Source organism: Salvelinus namaycush, chromosome 19, assembly GCF_016432855.1.
Source record: "Salvelinus namaycush isolate Seneca chromosome 19, SaNama_1.0, whole genome shotgun sequence".
Classification (NCBI taxonomy): Eukaryota; Metazoa; Chordata; class Actinopteri; order Salmoniformes; family Salmonidae; genus Salvelinus; species Salvelinus namaycush.
Window position 1 is genome coordinate 13,683,947 of NC_052325.1, and position 17,548 is coordinate 13,701,494.

General features: G+C 41.1%; 1 protein-coding gene across 4 annotated transcripts in view; it reads left to right on the top strand.

The window, feature by feature from the left end:
* Window positions 1-6,763: 6,763 nt before the first annotated feature.
* Window positions 6,764-17,548, top strand: part of LOC120064164 (zinc finger protein RFP-like) — a 29,370-nt gene continuing 18,585 nt past the window's right edge. For all 4 annotated transcript variants that reach the window (XM_039014543.1, XM_039014545.1, XM_039014544.1 and 1 more), the window contains exons 1-2: window positions 6,764-7,080; window positions 13,592-13,744. In XM_039014543.1, the coding sequence (XP_038870471.1) occupies window positions 13,729-13,744 (16 nt within the window). In that variant the 5' untranslated portion in view covers window positions 6,764-7,080; window positions 13,592-13,728. The remainder of the gene's footprint in view (window positions 7,081-13,591; window positions 13,745-17,548) is intronic.

The window sequence follows — 17,548 nt, forward strand, 5'->3', positions numbered from 1 at the left end:
CTGGACCCTTAACTCAAATCAGCTCCCCTCAACACTATTACTTGGCTGCGTGTGCCTTCACTGATGTACATTCCAGACCTCACACATGATGAACTCCACACATACTCACACACACGCATCGTTCAACACACGAGAGTCACACACTCCGGACCCTGACAATCGGACCTTGTCCTGGGATTAGGGGAGGGGGGACTACGAATCTGCCTACTTACTGCCGCCTATATGGTTTCTCTGGGGGAAGGGAGGTGGTGATGGAGGCACAGCGGGAACAAGAGGGGAGGGGCATGATTGTCTACTGTTATGTAACCATGTTAGATCGCCATGGTGAAGAACAAATCATAGAACAAAAACTCTGATCACACCCCTCTCTCTCCTCAACCACTTTCATCTTACTTCTCTCTGCGACATGATCCTCAACTCTTTCTCTCTTGCTGCTTCTGCCTGCAAACGTCTTGTTCTACTCCTCTCACCCATCTTTTCTTCTAACATCTATTCCATCATTCTAATCACAAAAACAAAAGATTTTGCCCAGTTGCATTTTATTTGTAACTTTTTTGGTCTTTGTTCCACTCATATACAGAACTTCACTGCTGGTTTACATTCACTGTAAGAAGTTATTGTGCTTTTGTTAGTTACAGAGACAGCCCAATCACAGGGTGAACAAAGTGTCTTGAACAATGATGGTGCCCGTTAGACATAACAATTAGCTGTTTTTTTCATGATGTATTTCGTAAAGTTTCATATCTCCAACCTTATCCTGAGGAATATGCGTCCCTCTCCTCCCCGCCCTCCCCCTACCCACTCCCATCTACCCTCTCCTCCCCTCCCTCCTACCCACTCTCATCTACCCTCTCCTCCCCTCCCTCCTACCCACTCCCATCTACCCTCTCCTCCCCTCCCTCCTACCCACTCCCATCCACCCTCTCCTCCTTAACTCAAGCTGTTCCAAATGCTCCGCTGTTATTTCTCAATCAAATATTTAAGCTCCTGGTAACCCAAGTTTGCGCAATCCACCTGCTTTTATGGCCAACCCACTTTGAACCTGATCTTGGGGGAATCTGTAAGTGATCTCCACACAGTGACTGAAACCGAGACTACAATTCCATGGCTTTAGAGCTTCATTAGGGACTAATGTTGTGACAGTTGATCTGAGCGTTGAGGTCAAGACGTTCTGTTTGTGCTAGGATTCGTCTACCGCATGTCTACATTTCATAATTTTGTGTCCAAATGAGGAATTGTCCACCCTTAGAAATATGTTGGATAACTTGGCAATGCATTACAGTAATGCAGTGAGTTGTTGAGATCATGTTGCAGATTGTATGTTAAGTGCATCATAACCTGCAACCATATGACCCTCCATCATTAGCGGTGTTACTCTGAGATAGTACTGGTCCACTGGCATTAAAGGGATCTAAACAGTCTACGGAAACGGAGCCGATGGAGGAACGTCGCTCTCTCTACTTAGTTATATGTACTTTTGGGCGGATGACATTTTTAAGCGCGACGCATAGGGACCTTAGTCAGCTCCGTTTGTGTAGACTGTGTAAACCCCTTAAGAGTGCCATGTCACATGACCGATGGCTAGGTCAGCATGTACAGTATAAAGACATTTCCCTGAAAACAGAGGCGGCAGTAAGTAGTCATTGATGTCAGGGAACAGCGCCACCTGCTGTCCCTTCAGTGGAGAGACACAGGATGATAGGAACACAGGATGTTCTGACCAGATGTCACCGGTACCTCCTCCTCTTAGAGCTGGCAGGGGCAGACTTTGTGATTTGTAGGCCCCATGCAGAGGCTTTTATAGTAAAGATGCAATTTAACTGTAAAAATGTGTTACCTTCTAATGTGCCATGACAACAACCAGGCATTATGTTTTCAAACAAATCACTTCAAAAAGTAGGTTACCTTCGCACCCACGTTCATCCAAAATAATTCCAGAATACGAAAAGTACACTGTGCACCCGTCAACTTTCCTTCAATTCGCAGGTGGCTGAAACTGTATCACCAGAGAAAGCATTCAAGCTAGCAATACAGCTCCCCTCTATCTTACTATACGTAGCCCATGTATCTGATGCTTTCTGGCTAAAATCTTTCTTGCCAGACTCTGGCCTTTGGTCTGATGAGGCCAAATGTGAGATTTTTGTTTCCAACCTCCGTGTCTTTGTGAGACACAGAGTAGGTGAACTGATGTTCTCCACATGTGTGGTTCCCACTGTGAAGCATGGAGGAGGTGTGATGGTGTGGAGATGCTTTGCTGGTGACACTGTCAGTGATATATTTAGAATTCAAGGCACCATTAAGCAGCATGGCTACCACAGCATTCTACAGCAAAATGCCATCCCACCTGGTTAGTGGGACTTTCATTTGTTTTTCAACAGGACAATGACCCAAAACACACCTCCAGGCTGTGTAAGGGCTATTTGACCAAGAATTAGAGTGATGGAGCTGCTTCAGATGACCTGGCTTCCACAATCACCTGACCTCAACCCAATTGAGATGGTTTGAGATGATTTGGTCTGCAGAGTGAAGGAAAAGCAGCCAACAAGTGCTCAGCATATGTGGGAACTCCTTCAAGACTGTTGGAAAAGCATTCCTCATGAAGCTGGTTCAGAGAATGCCAAGAGTGTGCAAAGCTGTCATCAAGGCAAAGGGTGCCTACTTTCAAGAATCAAAAATATAAAATATATTTTGATTTGTTTAACACTTTTTTGGTTAATACATGATTCCATATGTGTTATTTCATAGTTTTGATAGCTCTACAATGTAGAAAATAGTACAAAAAAATAAAGAAAACCCTGGAAGGAGTAGGTGTGTCAAAACTTTTGACTGGTACTGTATATAAAAAAACATTTAATTTGGCCTTATTTCTATTACCCCATAAAAATGTATTGAATAACAGATTCATACATGGAAAAACTAAAATGTAATCAAATGGAAGTATGTTTTGAAGTGTCTGTTCTATATCTGAGAGATATAAGAAAGCTCAGAAAAAAAGTATCATGTTTTTTTTCAGTGGAATTAATTACCTGTAGACCTTTTTTCGGACTGGTACCTTCAGACGAGTCCCGTGACACTCGTAGAGCAATTTCCTCTTCTGCCTAATGGTAAGTCCACCAGTGAGAGCCGGGTTCACACACACACACACACGCACACACATACTATCAGTTTGAATAGGCCCGATGCTCCCTCAGATAGCTGGGATCAGCCCTAGGCTAGCAATAGTTTCCAGACCTCCTGATAACGACCACAACAGCCACTGGGAAAACAATCTATGTGATGACTCAATGTGGAAAATGGATTGGATTTACAAAAAGTCCTCAATTTAAGGGCATTTAGTATTTTTTTTCACCCAACTTTTGAGAGAGAGAGAGAGTTCCTCTGTCCAGTGTTTGTGTTATTTTGCCCATCTTAATCCTTTCTTTTTATTGGCCAGTCTGAGATATGTTTTTTCTTTGCAACTGCCTAGAAGGCCAGCATTCCAGTCGCCTCTTCACTGTTGACGTTGAGACTGGTGTTTTGCGTGTACTATTTAATGAAGCTGCCAGTTGAGGACTTGCGAGTGGTACACAGCGTTGTATGAGATCTTCAGTTTCTTGGCAATTTCTTGCATAGAATAGCCTTTATTTCTCAGAACAAGAAGAGACAGGCAAGTTTCAGAATAAATTTCTTTGTTTCTGAGCATTTTGAGCCTGTAATCGAACCCACAAACATTAACAATGTCTACACTGTATTCCTAATCAATTTGATGTTATTTTAATGGACAATTATTTTTTCTAAGTGACCCCAAACTTTGGAACGGTAGTGTAAATGTCAACCCTGTGACACTCATCTTTTCACATTGCACCCAATGCATTTGTGACGCTCATCTTTTCCCATTGAATGCAATGTATTGACATAAACATCAACCTTGTGACACTCATCTTTCCCATTGTCTGCAATGTATTGAAAAAAATGTCAACCGTGTGACACTCATTTTTTCCCAATTGACTGCAATTTACTGAGAAAAAAATTCAACTCTGAGAATCTCATATTTTCCCATTAATTGCAATGTATTGAGAAAAACTTAAACTTTGTGACACTCATCTTTTCCCATTGACTGCAATATACTGAAGAAAATGTCATCACTCTGACACTCATTTTTTCACATTGACTGCAATGTATCGGCTACTGTGACATTTGACCTTTTTTTGCAAAAATGTGCCTTCATGATGTTTTCAGGCTGATAATGGGCTGGCCACAAGTGTTGAATTGGGTGGAGATGTGGTGACTGAGAGCCCATGGCGTATGGTTTACATTGTTTTCATGCTCATCAAACCATTCAGTGACCACTTGTGCCCGATGGATGTGGGCATTGTCATTCTATGGAGGCATAGCCATAGTAGTCAAAATAGTGCTAATAGGGTTACGTGATAAATTAACTCAGGAACCACACCTGTGTGGAAGTACCTGCTTTCAATATACTTTGTATCTCTCATTTACTCAAGTGTTTCCATTATTTAGGCAGTTACATGTACCTGTACACCTTATATGAATCTACCCTCTCTCAACTCTGTCTCTCCCCCTAAACATAGCTGTCACTAATTTACCTGTGACACTCCCTTGTCAGGAATGAACTCGCGTGCAGGCTCACACCGTAAATCCCCGTGACGTTATAATAACACCTTTACGCCTCGCAAGGCTGATTGAACAAGCGCTGAAATATTTACATGGGGTCCGGCTGCAGAGCGAGCTGGAGAGGAGAGAAACGTTTTACTGGAGCGTTGATCTCTCTTTTTTTTAAAAAATCTTTTACAGTCATTTGCAAATGTGTCATCCCTTTACAGTAGGTCTAGGCCTACAAGCAAAATCGCCATCCCCCCTCTTCATATATTTCAAGCTCGCGCGTAATGGAGTGATATTGTTGAAAACACTTCTGTTTCTTTCCACTGTACTATGGGGTATACCAATATTATTTATTTGCACAGTAAGAGGACGCGCCCGAGCCTCTCTCCTGTGCAACCCTGTCCCACGCGCCACCCAGTCCCCTGTGACTGTTCAATGTCACCTGCTGCCCAATGCGCAACAATGGTGAGCTCATATGTTTGAACAAATAGCGTGAGGCGCAGTGGTTATACCATGGAACTCCCAATCAGATGGTAGAGAAAATAATGTATTGTCATTGGACACATGAAAGCAAACTGTAAAGACAACACAGCAATAATCATCCATTTTCTTAAAGAACCATTCATAACCACCCACTTTGATAATGTCAATAGGAGACTTTGGCTATTTCTATATCTGTTAATTGGTGTATTGACTGGGAATTTGTCTTCAAATGTTGATATTTGGTTGTGTTGACAACCAAACACAATTCAATATCACTAAATATCATTACATTTGAAATCAACCAGAGCATGAAAACCTAGGCCTATTTTATGATTTATTTTTTGTTTAATTCTGTGTTGAATTGAAACAATAGCTGATGACTTTGCAAATGCTATATTTACATTTAAGTCATTTAGCAGACACTCTTATCCAGAGCAACTAGGGTTAAGAGCCTTACTGAAGGGCACATTGTACATATTCAACATATGTTATACAAGGTTTGTCTATTTAGACATTTGGTTACCATGATGACATAATCATGTGATTGAAATTTCAAATCAAAATACGTTGACAAATTACGCTAAAACAACATTGATTCAACCAGTTGTGCCCACTGGGATGTTCTCTCTCTGCAAAACAATATGCGCCCGGAAGCACAGGAAGGCCAGAAAAATCATTAAAGACTCCAGCCACCTAAGCCATAGACTGTTTTCTCTGCTTCCGCAAGGCAAGCGGTGCTGGAGCAAGTCTGACATCAACAGGCTCCTGAACAGCTTCTATCCCCAATCCTGAACAGCTTCTATCCCCTAGCCATAAGACTGCTAAATAGCTAATAAAATGGCTACACGGAATATCTGCATTGACCCTTCTATATGAATTTTTACACTGTCTCTATGCACACGTACACACTCACTCTATTCACACTCCCCTTACAGAAAAAACACATAATTTCACATTTGTAGTTTCATGTTATCACATGTTGCTTTACATGTTCTTACATGTTATCACATTAACTTCAAATAAGATCACATGTGATCACATGACAACATGTGTTTTTGGAACACTACATGCGATCACGTTATATTCATGTGTTTTTTTTATAAGGGTCTACACACACACACACACACACACACACACACACACACACACACACACACACACACACACACAAACACACACACACACACACACACACACACACACACACACACACACACACACACACACACACACACACACACACACACACACACACACACACACACACACACACACACACACAATCATCATATAAGCTGCTGCTGCTCCGTTTATTATATCCTGATGCCAAGTCACTTTAGCCCTATACATATTTAATCCTATCATTCCAGTATCCCAGCATATTGTAAATATGGTTTTGGCACTGACCCTGTATATACTGTACTTTACTTACTGTACTTTTTCTTGTTCTTATTTCTATTTCTCGTGTACTTTTGTTCTACTTTACTTTTTATAAAATGTTTATAGTACTACTGATATTGATTACTGCATTGTTAGGAAAGAGCAAGCAAGAAAGGCATTTCACTGTATTTGTGCACCTGACAATAAAAGCCTGAAACTTCCGCAGCGCGCTTCCCGCTAATTAATTACAGCGAAACACACACACACACACACACACACACACACACACACACACACATTTCCCTCAATCTCCCACTCTATCTACCCTGCTCATGAAAACTTGTTGCAGACTATACATTTTCTCCCTGACACCAGGAAACATTTTGGGATAGGCCTACTTTGGAGAGTTCTCAGTTGTCATAAAAAGGATTATTTTTCTTCTGGTTGGATTTTTGGAAGGGCTTTACTATAGGTCCCAGTCGTGGAGTTAACTTTCCGGGACAGTTTGTTTCACTTCGTGAGACTCCAGCGATGGTGCGAGGACAGCGGCTAGACGGAGGGACTCTCCACGCACCCCTCTGACATCCCTCACCGGTTATTTAGGGACTCCGTCAGGTTGGTCTGCTGTTGTGTTAAGTCGCTTCTCAGAGACCTCTGTTCATATGATTGATGCGGTATTATCGTGAGGATGAATCATAGCCCTTTAACGCCGAAATTAGCTGCTATTCTGTGGGATCGTGCTATTGCAATTTCAAAATACCGACACAGATGTGTTAATACAATAACGACTGATTAAGATGTGCGTTAAAATGACATATTTTGAAAATTAAAAGTGATTTTAAATGTTTTTCATGACAACCTATGATAAACCAGTGCATGTGAAATAAAGTAGACACTGCCATTCATTGAGTTAGTAGGCTTTTGAGAGTGAAAGTTAGCACTTAGTCAAATTCAATTTGTTCTTTTGATTCATTGTTTTTAGCTGAGATTTAAATATGTTTTGGCAAGAAAGACAAAGAAGTCAGTTTGAAAACATGCTTATGTTCAAGCAGTTTAAACTACAACACATTTAGGCTTTTATTTCAAGTTTAATAGGGGAGACAAGGGATGAATGTAACACAAGACAGCTGTAACACTTTCAATATCTTCAAGCAGAAACAAGCTAGAGTGATGTAACTCACTTTGCACATGCATATCAAGATGGAAAGTTATAAACCAAAGTAGGAAAAATAATAATTGGCAAAAATCTCATAGAAGATCAAGTTATAGGGATAATTCTTAAGAGCCTCATATGGAGTGTGCACCATATGGCTAGTATACTATGTCTAGCCACTGGCTTGAGGCAAGGGCAAGCTATGCCAATAACTGCATTGTTACACTTGATTTGATCATCTTAGAATAAATTGCTAAACGGATTACAGTGTGAGGTGGAATGTTTCAATATTGCTCCTGCAGAACACTGGCCGCGCTTTGTCCAGCGTTGCTAACCACATGCAGTTCACCCGCTGCTCCCCGCGCCACCCCTCTAATCTTAAAAGGGAAAGAGGGGATTGGGCCAGGCAAACTGACGGTGACAATGAATGGATTAAAAACAATTGAAAGTGGTACTGGGTGGACAACACGAGGGTCAAAGCCACAGGGTTACACCTATCCATGACAATCCTACTGGTAATTGGTCCCTGACTGATCTTGATACCACATAATCTCTCAGGTGAATGGAGTAGATAGTGAGGCCTAGTGAGGCCACAAGTGAAAGTTGTCAGAAAATAGAAACTATAAGATTTTACAGTAAAGTTGTCTTCTCCGCCTAAGGCCACAGGTAGCTCAGGAATTACTTGTGATTAAGGCGACATGAGTTTAAAGGACACATGTAGAGACAAACACACATTATAACCATCATGCACTGTCAAAACATGTCCGTCAACCTGCTGCCGGGGTCGGGAACAGGCCTCATGCTCGGTGCTCACGCTGACCCCTGTGGCTAAGTGTTGACTGACCTTTGTTGGCACACGTTTCAATGTGGTTGAAACCGGTGGAGAGGATTTTGAAAAAACTGCGTAAAAGCCTCTCTAGTCCGGATGTGCCTGCAGGAATCCGTAAAGCTGTGATCTAAACTGGGACAATTACGAAAGGATACGAGAAAGGAAACTACAGACATTTCCCAGACCCCCAGAAAAGAAACGGAAGAAGTCCATTGTTCATTTTGACAAGACACTTACAACTTGTGTCATCCTAACAGGCCTACGTACGACTTAATTAAATATCTATTACTGAAGATTTTCTCCAGAAAAGATACATATGCTGTGTGATATAAGGTATGGGTGTTTGTAGGCCTGCAGGCTTTAGTAGCATTATAGTAACTTGTGTCTTAAACTGGTAGCTTCTCAGAGTTGTTGACTAGCGAGGAAGCATCTAAATGCTGATCATCCTTGTTTTACTCAATAACTTATTTAACCACTGAGATTGAAAAACAAAGACCTAGGATTAAGACCAATCAAAGGCACACCGTAGTGAAAGTGCTCTGTCATCAGCCTGCGACTACTGATACTGTGAGATGGTTACAGCCCTGGGGATATCTTAGTCAGCCCACAGACAGTGACATGGTGTGACACACACACACACACACACACACACACACACACACACACACACACACACACACACACACACACACACACACACACACACACACACACACACACACACGTAAGCTCTCTATACACAAAATATGACAGACAGATAGACGTACATATACATGTAGCTCATGAGTCAGTGTGGTTGTTAAAATGGTAACGTAGAAGACAGATCGTATGATCTACACACACATTGTATGATGTCATGGTCGATTGTACATAATTATATCCGCGACATGTCAGTGCAACTCATTGCCTAACGACTCAAACAGAACTTTTACACTGCTCTATCGTTCGCTACATACTTCAGTCTGAGACTGCCATCATTGAAGTCGTTTGTGGTGATGTCAAAATGAGGGGTGTTGTACAAAACAAAGTCATCAGCGATTGGATCATCTCTAACCAATCAGAGTATCAAAGCCAATGACACATTTTCAAAAAACGTTGTGTTCTGGCTCGGCCCAACCCACAGGTTTATGGGACCAATCAGACGGTCTAAAATGGATTTTCGTTCTAGTAATCGTCAGGGAGGTACTCAGATCCAGACTCATTGCGGAGAAGAAACTAACGGACGTGTGTCTGTTGCGTAGCGTTTGGCCAGAGCAAGGCGTTTGGGTAGCCAGGCAATGCAACCCAGATGCAACCTCATAAAAAAGTACAATATAAACCTATAGTGCTTCTAGGTGCTGTACATTGTGATTTATGAATGTATTTGTTGTTTATTTGTCAGGGACTAGACAGCTCACTTATATGCAGAACCACTGGCTTACACTGTAAATTACCTGTCAAGCTCATTAACATTTGTGGTTTCCAGGCAGGTCACAAAAGCTCTGATCAACTCAACATTCTATGCAATACCTATAATCTCACTCAGATTGTCAACAGTGTAACTAGGTTGAATATAAAATATCCTCTGAAATCCTCTTTGATTGATTTGATCTTAACCAATACTCCCCATTGATTTGATCTTAACCAATACTCCTCATCATTTTAATGCTTCTGGTATTTTTGCAAATGACATAAGTGATCACTGTGCTATTGCCTGTGTGAGAGATGGTAAAATTCCTAAGAAATCTCCACGTGTCATTACGAAAAGAAACTGGAAGCGGTTTGATATTCAAGGTTTTTTACATGATGTATCTAGCATTGAATGGAATAGAATGGAATTAATCCCTGATGTTGAACTAGCCTTTTCTTACTTCCACAACGCATTCCATCATGTATGCAATAGGCCCCTTTAAAAAAATTCAGGATTAAGGGCAGAGAGAACCCTTGGTTTACTGAGGAACTTACAAAAATCATAAGGGAACGAAATGCTATGTGGGCTAAAGCAAGAGGGACTGGTTTGGCAGATGATTGGATGGCTTTTAAACGTCTTCGAAATATGGGTGTGGCTATGATCCGCAAATTGAAAGCAGACCACTGCCTGAAATCTACTTCACATAATTTAAATATTCCACCCAAATTCTGGCAAGTAGTGAAAGGTTTGGAGTGCAAAAAAGATACACAGCTTCCTAAACAATTGTTGGTAGACACACAGATTGTAACTGAGAGAACCTTCATTCTGAAAGCCTTGAATCAGCATTTTTTAGATGCAGGCAGTTTATTTGAAAAGGTCAAAGGTATAATTGAGCCCCCTATGAATTTACCTGACACCCCTGTGCACTCCTTCACCAGGTTCTCCTTTTCATCCTTCTCTGTTTCAGAAGTGTGTAAAGCCCTGAAAGAAATTGATGGGAAAAAATCCTCTGGCCCTAATGAACTAGACCCCTGCTTCCTATACCTAGCTGCAGACATCATTGCTCCCCCTTAACATGTATTTTTAACCTCACGCTTGATGTTAAGGAAATCCCCAAGTTATGGAAATCTGCTTTTGTACTGCCTCTCCTGAAAGGTGGAGATCCCTTGCTACTTGACAACTATCGACCCATATCAAAATTGTCTGTACTGTCAAAGGTACTGGAGTCCTTAGTTAGTAGGCAGCTAAAGGCCTACTTCCAAGGAAACAACATCTTAAATGGAATGCAATCAGGTTTTAGGTCTGGCCGCAGCACTGTTTCAGCAACATTGAAGGTTTTAAATGACATCCACTGTGCTCTAGATAAGAAGTTACATTGTGTGTCTGTCTTTATTGATTTGTCGAAGGCTTTTGACACCGTGGACCATGCTGTGTTAGTGCAAAGGTTAAAATGTTGTGGAATTACTGGTCATGCTCTAGATTGGTTTATAAATTACCTATCAAATCGTACACAATGTGTAATGGTGGATGGTTGTAAATCTGAGTCTATAGAGGTGTGCTCAGGGGTTCCGCAAGGTTCTATTTTGAGTCCACTGTTGTTCATTTTGTTTATCAACAACATTGGGTATCTTATTGAAACAGTGGATGTTCATTTTATTTAGATTATACTGTTCTTTATTCAAGTGGTAGTAGTTTATCTTTAGCTTTTGAAAATGCCCAAAGAGCATTTAACATCATACAACAGAATCTGTATGATTTAAAGCTGGTTCTAAATTTGGGTAAATTCAAATGCCAGGCATGTTACTAATCATGTCATTGCTACATTGGCTGGACATACTATAGAGCAAGTTAAAGTGTACAAATATTTGGGTGTGTGGGTTGATGCAAATTAATTACTTAAAAATCATACAATGTGATTTTCTGGAGTTTTACAGACCTCTACATGCTTTGTAAGTAGGAAAACCTGCAAAATCGGCAGTGTATCAAATACTTGTTCTCCCCACTGTATATGCAGGCCTCAGCCACTACCCTGAGAGCACTTGATTCAGTGTATCATGCAGCCCTCAGGTTCATTACAAATCAAAAACGTCTAACACATCATTGTGATCTCTACAGCGCTGTTGGCTGGTCGTCATTGACCTTGTGTAGGCTTAAACACTGGTATACACTGATTTATAAGGCCATATTGAGTAAAATTTTATCTCTGTTCTTTTTTAGTCAGGTCGGTAAATAAATATCAGTTACGGTCCCATTCTCATTTGCTTCTAACAGTACCAGGAATGAGAACAGGTCATGGTAGAAATAGTTTCAGTTACTCAGCTCCGTGGTCCTGGAATTCTGTCCTGAACATTTTAAAATGTGATGATCTAATTTCGTTGGTGGAGTTTAAACACTTGATCGATGTATATATCATAGAAGAGTGTAATTGTCTTTAGGACAGCTGTTTTTAGTCAAGACTTTCGTGTTTTTTACGTAAAATGTTTTTGTTGTACTGTATGTGTGTTTATAGTTTTGTTTAAGGTTGTGTTAGTGTATGTAAGTTGTTTTGTCTGAAACATTGTTCCTCCTGCTGCTATTGGACCAGGTCTCTCTTGGAAAAGAGATGTTATCTCAAAGAGAAAAACCTGTATAAATAAAGGTAAAATAAAAAAGAACATTATGATATTACAGTGAAACTAGTACACAATAAATACCCTCAATATACTCCCTAACCTTAATAATAACCCTGAACCTAAACCTAACCTCTTACCCTAACCCTAATTCCAACCCCAAATTTAAAATATTCTTTGTGCTCATGGAGATGTCGGAAATGTCCCTACGAGGGAGACTTTTCCTTGTTTTACTATCTTTGTGGGGACTTGGTGGATTTTAGGTTCCCACAAGCATAGAAGAACCAACCAACCAACCAACCAACCAACCAACCAACCAACCAACCAACCAACCAACCCCACACACACACACACACACACACACACACACACACACACACACACACACACACACACACACACACACACACACACACACACACACACACACACACACACACACACACACACACACACACACACTAAATCTAGATGATTTGGTCTGAAGTGTGGTCATGTATTGTGTTGTTCAGCTCTGTGCTGTCTTGTGGAGACTGAGGACAAGCAGAAGCTTGCAAGCTTCCTCTCAAATTGGCCAGATCCTGTACTCTTTTGGGTTTGGGCAGACCTCGCTGTAGCATTCTAAGCATTGTCTTTCCCTGTAGCTTTCTTGCAGTTTCTGTGGGAATTGTTTGTCCAATCTGCCCTTATTAACCTTAATCACGAGACTGGAATAGTTGTGTCATTTTTCTGTTACACTGATATATGAATCTTATGTTTTTATATTTTCCCCACTCCAAGTTCACTGTCTGTTTTCCATGAGCAGTGTCACAGGCCCCTGCTAAAACCACTTCTGTTCACTGGGAATATTCATAATGGCGCCACCCTGTGGTGAGTGCTGAGCAGTGATCCTGTACTCTGTGAAGTGAATAGGAGAGACTTGGGTATAGTTGTTCTATCTAGACTTCTGCATTCCTGTATATTAAAACAATGTGGTGTTGGTGGGAGAATGGGAATGGAGAAAGAGAGTTTGTGTGTAATAATACACATGTAAGTGTGGTATTAAAGACATGTCTGTATTTCTCCCCTCAGTGTATGTATAAGTATCTGAATGCAGTATTGTAGTGTGCTGAGATAGTTCATGACAACGGTATCTTATTCTTCAGGATGTGTGTGTGAGGGCTGACGGTGTGGGTCCAGCCATGGAGCCAGAGTTGAACTGCAGCTCTCACTGTGACTCCGGACTCTGCCTCATCCACCCTGGAGTCAATACACAGGAGGACCTGGAGATACTGCAGAGACTATGTACCCTCAGCACGGTAAAGTAAACATGCACACACATGCACACAGGTTCAGGGTTCAGAGTCAGGTTTTGCATCGTTCCGCAACGAGCCATTGTTTACAGACAGATGGCTCGTTGCAGAAGCTTCCGTAGCCTGGCGTCCTTTATCAACTTGGGGGACCGAGTGGCACAACGGTCTAAGGCCATGACCGGGAGTCCCATAGGGCAGAGCACAATTGGCCCAGCGTCGTCCCGGTTAGGAGAGGGTTTGGCTGGGGTAGGCCGTCATTGTAAATAATAATTTCTTCTTAAATGACTTGCCTAGTTAAATAAAGGTTAAAAAAATATAATAAACCTAAACTATTTGGTTTCAACAAAATAACATTTCCTGCCACCAGAGGTATATCCATTACCTCTAGAAACAATACTTACTATTCGTCGGGTTGAACGTGTCCTGAAAACATGTTTTTATCCAGGGTCTGCTATTTTCTACCTGTGGGCTCCAATTGTAGTCCATTCTAGACCACGCAGTTACGAGAGTAAGCTACCACGTAGTCTCTCGTATCAATCAGTAACTTTCCACACACCTAGTTCCTCTTTACCCTTCCTTGACCCCGAACATACACATTCCTTATACATGTAAAGTAATCAATAACAGTCCCTCCTTTTTGAATAGTAACTCCATACTGTTCAACATTACACAAACTTATAAAAAATGACTTATAAATGAACAGAAGAGAAAACATGATTAATATTCTCAATTGATTTGTATGTTTACACCTCCAAGACTTATGGCCTCTGACTATGTAATCTTCTTCCATGGCTTAAGGCCCTGGTCTCAAACTTATAATCACACTATACACACTCTTACCCCCACCCCCCTATCTGCCATTACCCTTCCTGTTGTACAACTGATAATGAATTTCAGCTGGAGCTTGTGACTTTCTCTTCCTCCTTCGGGATCCTAAGGGAGTGATAGCAAAAGTCTTGAAATGAACAAGAAAACACAAAATATAACAAGTATTAGTAATGCGTTAAGCTATGCATAATAATTTATGGTAATAACCGAAGTTTGATAACATGACGATTTCCACTCTCCCTTAGCCTGACTCTAGACCTTCGGGATACTGTTCTGCTGGGGTCCACAAAAATGAAGGCTCTATACACCTCCTCATGCTTATAGGCAGACTTCCCCTGTCAGGCTGCAGGTTTACAGGTGTTCCCACGCGATGTCATCCTCACTTCTCCCTCTGTTTTCCCAGACAAGTCCTAGCCCCTCCTGAGTCTAGGATGTACAATGAATCTCTGTGGCTAGGCAGGTAGTGTTATCGTCCCATCCCGAGTCCTGAACCTTTGGTACTCCTCCACACATCTCCCGGTCTTCTTATCAGTAGGGAGTATACATTCTTGCACCTAGCCTCAGTCCACTGTAAATTTTCCGGACTCATACACAAAGAGTTCTTTGAGAATAAGCAACCAATTCATACTCAAGTGAATATCATGATGCAAAACATAGAGAGAATACAATAATATAAAACAGGGAAGCTATAAGACCTGTTATAAGGCAATAGTTCACAATCTATAGTATTAGCTCTATCATATGACTCCTATCTCACCCTTATGGAAACATTCTGTCTCAGAGACAGGCACCCTTTGTACTTTGCCTCCGGCCACAAATACATTTGCACATAAATAATTTCATCTAACCAGTGGCGTGCCGTGGGCCTGGGGCCTGGGCCTTCAGTGAGGTCCTACACAGTCCCACCCAAATTAATCCACCTCTTATTACCATCATTATGATGCCATGGCTCTAGACACTATACATTTAGACAGAAACGCAGTATAACCAGGCGTTGCGTCACCTTGAAATTGACAAAAATGTACATTTTGGGGTAAACAGTGTTTTTTCAATATTTCTGTAACGGCGTTCCTCCTCCTCTTCATTCGAAGAGGAGGAGTAGGGATTAAACCAAAATGCAGCGTTGCGATTTGACATGATATTTAATAAACAAAACAGAAAACACGACGAACACTTGAATAATTACAAAACAATAAAACGATGTAGACAGACCTGAACGTAAGAACTTACATGTAACACGAAGAACGAACAAACAAACCGAGACAGTCCTGTGTGGCGCGACAAACACAGACACAGGAGACAACCACCCACCACAATCAATGTGAAAACACCTACCTTAATATGGCTCTCAATTAGAGGAAATGAAAACCACCTGCCTCTAATTGAGAGCCATATCAGGTCACCCTATAACCAACATAGAAACACATAACATAGACTACCCACCCAAACTCACGCCCTGACCGTCAAACACATACAAAATAACAGAAAACCGGTCAGGAACGTGACATAACCCCCCCCTCAAGGTGCGTACTCCGAACGCACCACCAAAAGTCTAGGGGAGGGTCTGGGTGGGCGTCTGACCACGGTGGTGGCTCAGGCTCTGGGCGAGGTCCCCACCCCACCATAGTCAATCCCAGCTTACGTCTCCCCCTTCGAATGACCACCCTCATTTTACACCCACTTAATTTAAAGGGTAACCTTAAGATAAGGGGCAACCTTAAGACACAGGTGCAACTAATAAGACAAAACAAGGTATGACGTAAAGGTAACGTAAGGGTAATGGCGGACTGAAGGGATTTATGTAGAGCACCTCAAGATAAAACATAATATTCGAAATATCTGCTAAATTAGACTAAAATATTAGCACTACTTAATCTGGTGAGTGATAACCTTCAATCTGGACAATAACACAAAACAAATCCTAAAACTAGAGACATTTATCGACAAATATTACGAAAACAGGCAACAACCAAACATGACGGAGAGTAAGACAGGGGAACCGATTACAAAACGAAAACGTGACTCTTCTACAGACACTGATGATTTAATATTCTCACCACCGGGAATGGTAAAGGTCGAAACCGATCTGTTAAAATCAATAAATGACAAACTGGGTATACTTGAATTAGTTAGTAAGGATATAAAAGAGTTGAAGGCAAGCCTAGAGATGAGTGATGAAAAAGCTGCGACATTGGAGAAGCAAACACACGCGCTAAAAGGGACAGTCAATAAGATTGAAACCGAAATGAATGGAATTAAAAAGGAGAACACCGTTCTGAAGGAAACCTTACTGGACATACAAACTAGATCCATGAGAGAGAATTTGGTACTTACAGGTATCCAAGAAAAAGAAGGAGAAGTTCCTGAATCTATAGTTAGAGAGTTCCTCCTTACAGCGCTTCAGATTCCACGCGAAGTTATCGACAAAATCCAACTTGAACGCGTTCACCGCTTCGGACAGAGAGGGCAGAGGTACGAACGCCCAATCGTTGCCAAATTTGCTTCATTTAAAGATAAAATAATGGTTAAAAGCCTGGGTAAAAGACTTGCTGGGACCAAAATTGGCATGAATGATCAGTTTCCGAAGGAAATTGCAGAACGGCGCAAAGTTCTGTATCCAATTTTCAAAGAAAATAGATTAAAAGCGAAACGAGTAGCTCTCGTCATTGATAAACTATATATTGATAACCAGTTGTTCAGAGACACAAAGACTACTCCATGGTTATTTTAAAAATTACAAAGTTCTCATAGACGAGGGAAATAAACACAATTCAAGCCCGGTTACTGATTGTAACAATACAATAAAAAATATAGCTTTTCTATAAATCTTCACATATAACTAATTGAACACACAAGCACTAATTCAACATAGTGAAGATAAAAACTAAGTAAACAGAAGGCACAGTATGTGTGGATGGTATGGTTTGTGTTTATTTTTTATTTTATTTGTTATGTTTGGAAAGTTGAGTGAGTGAGTAATGA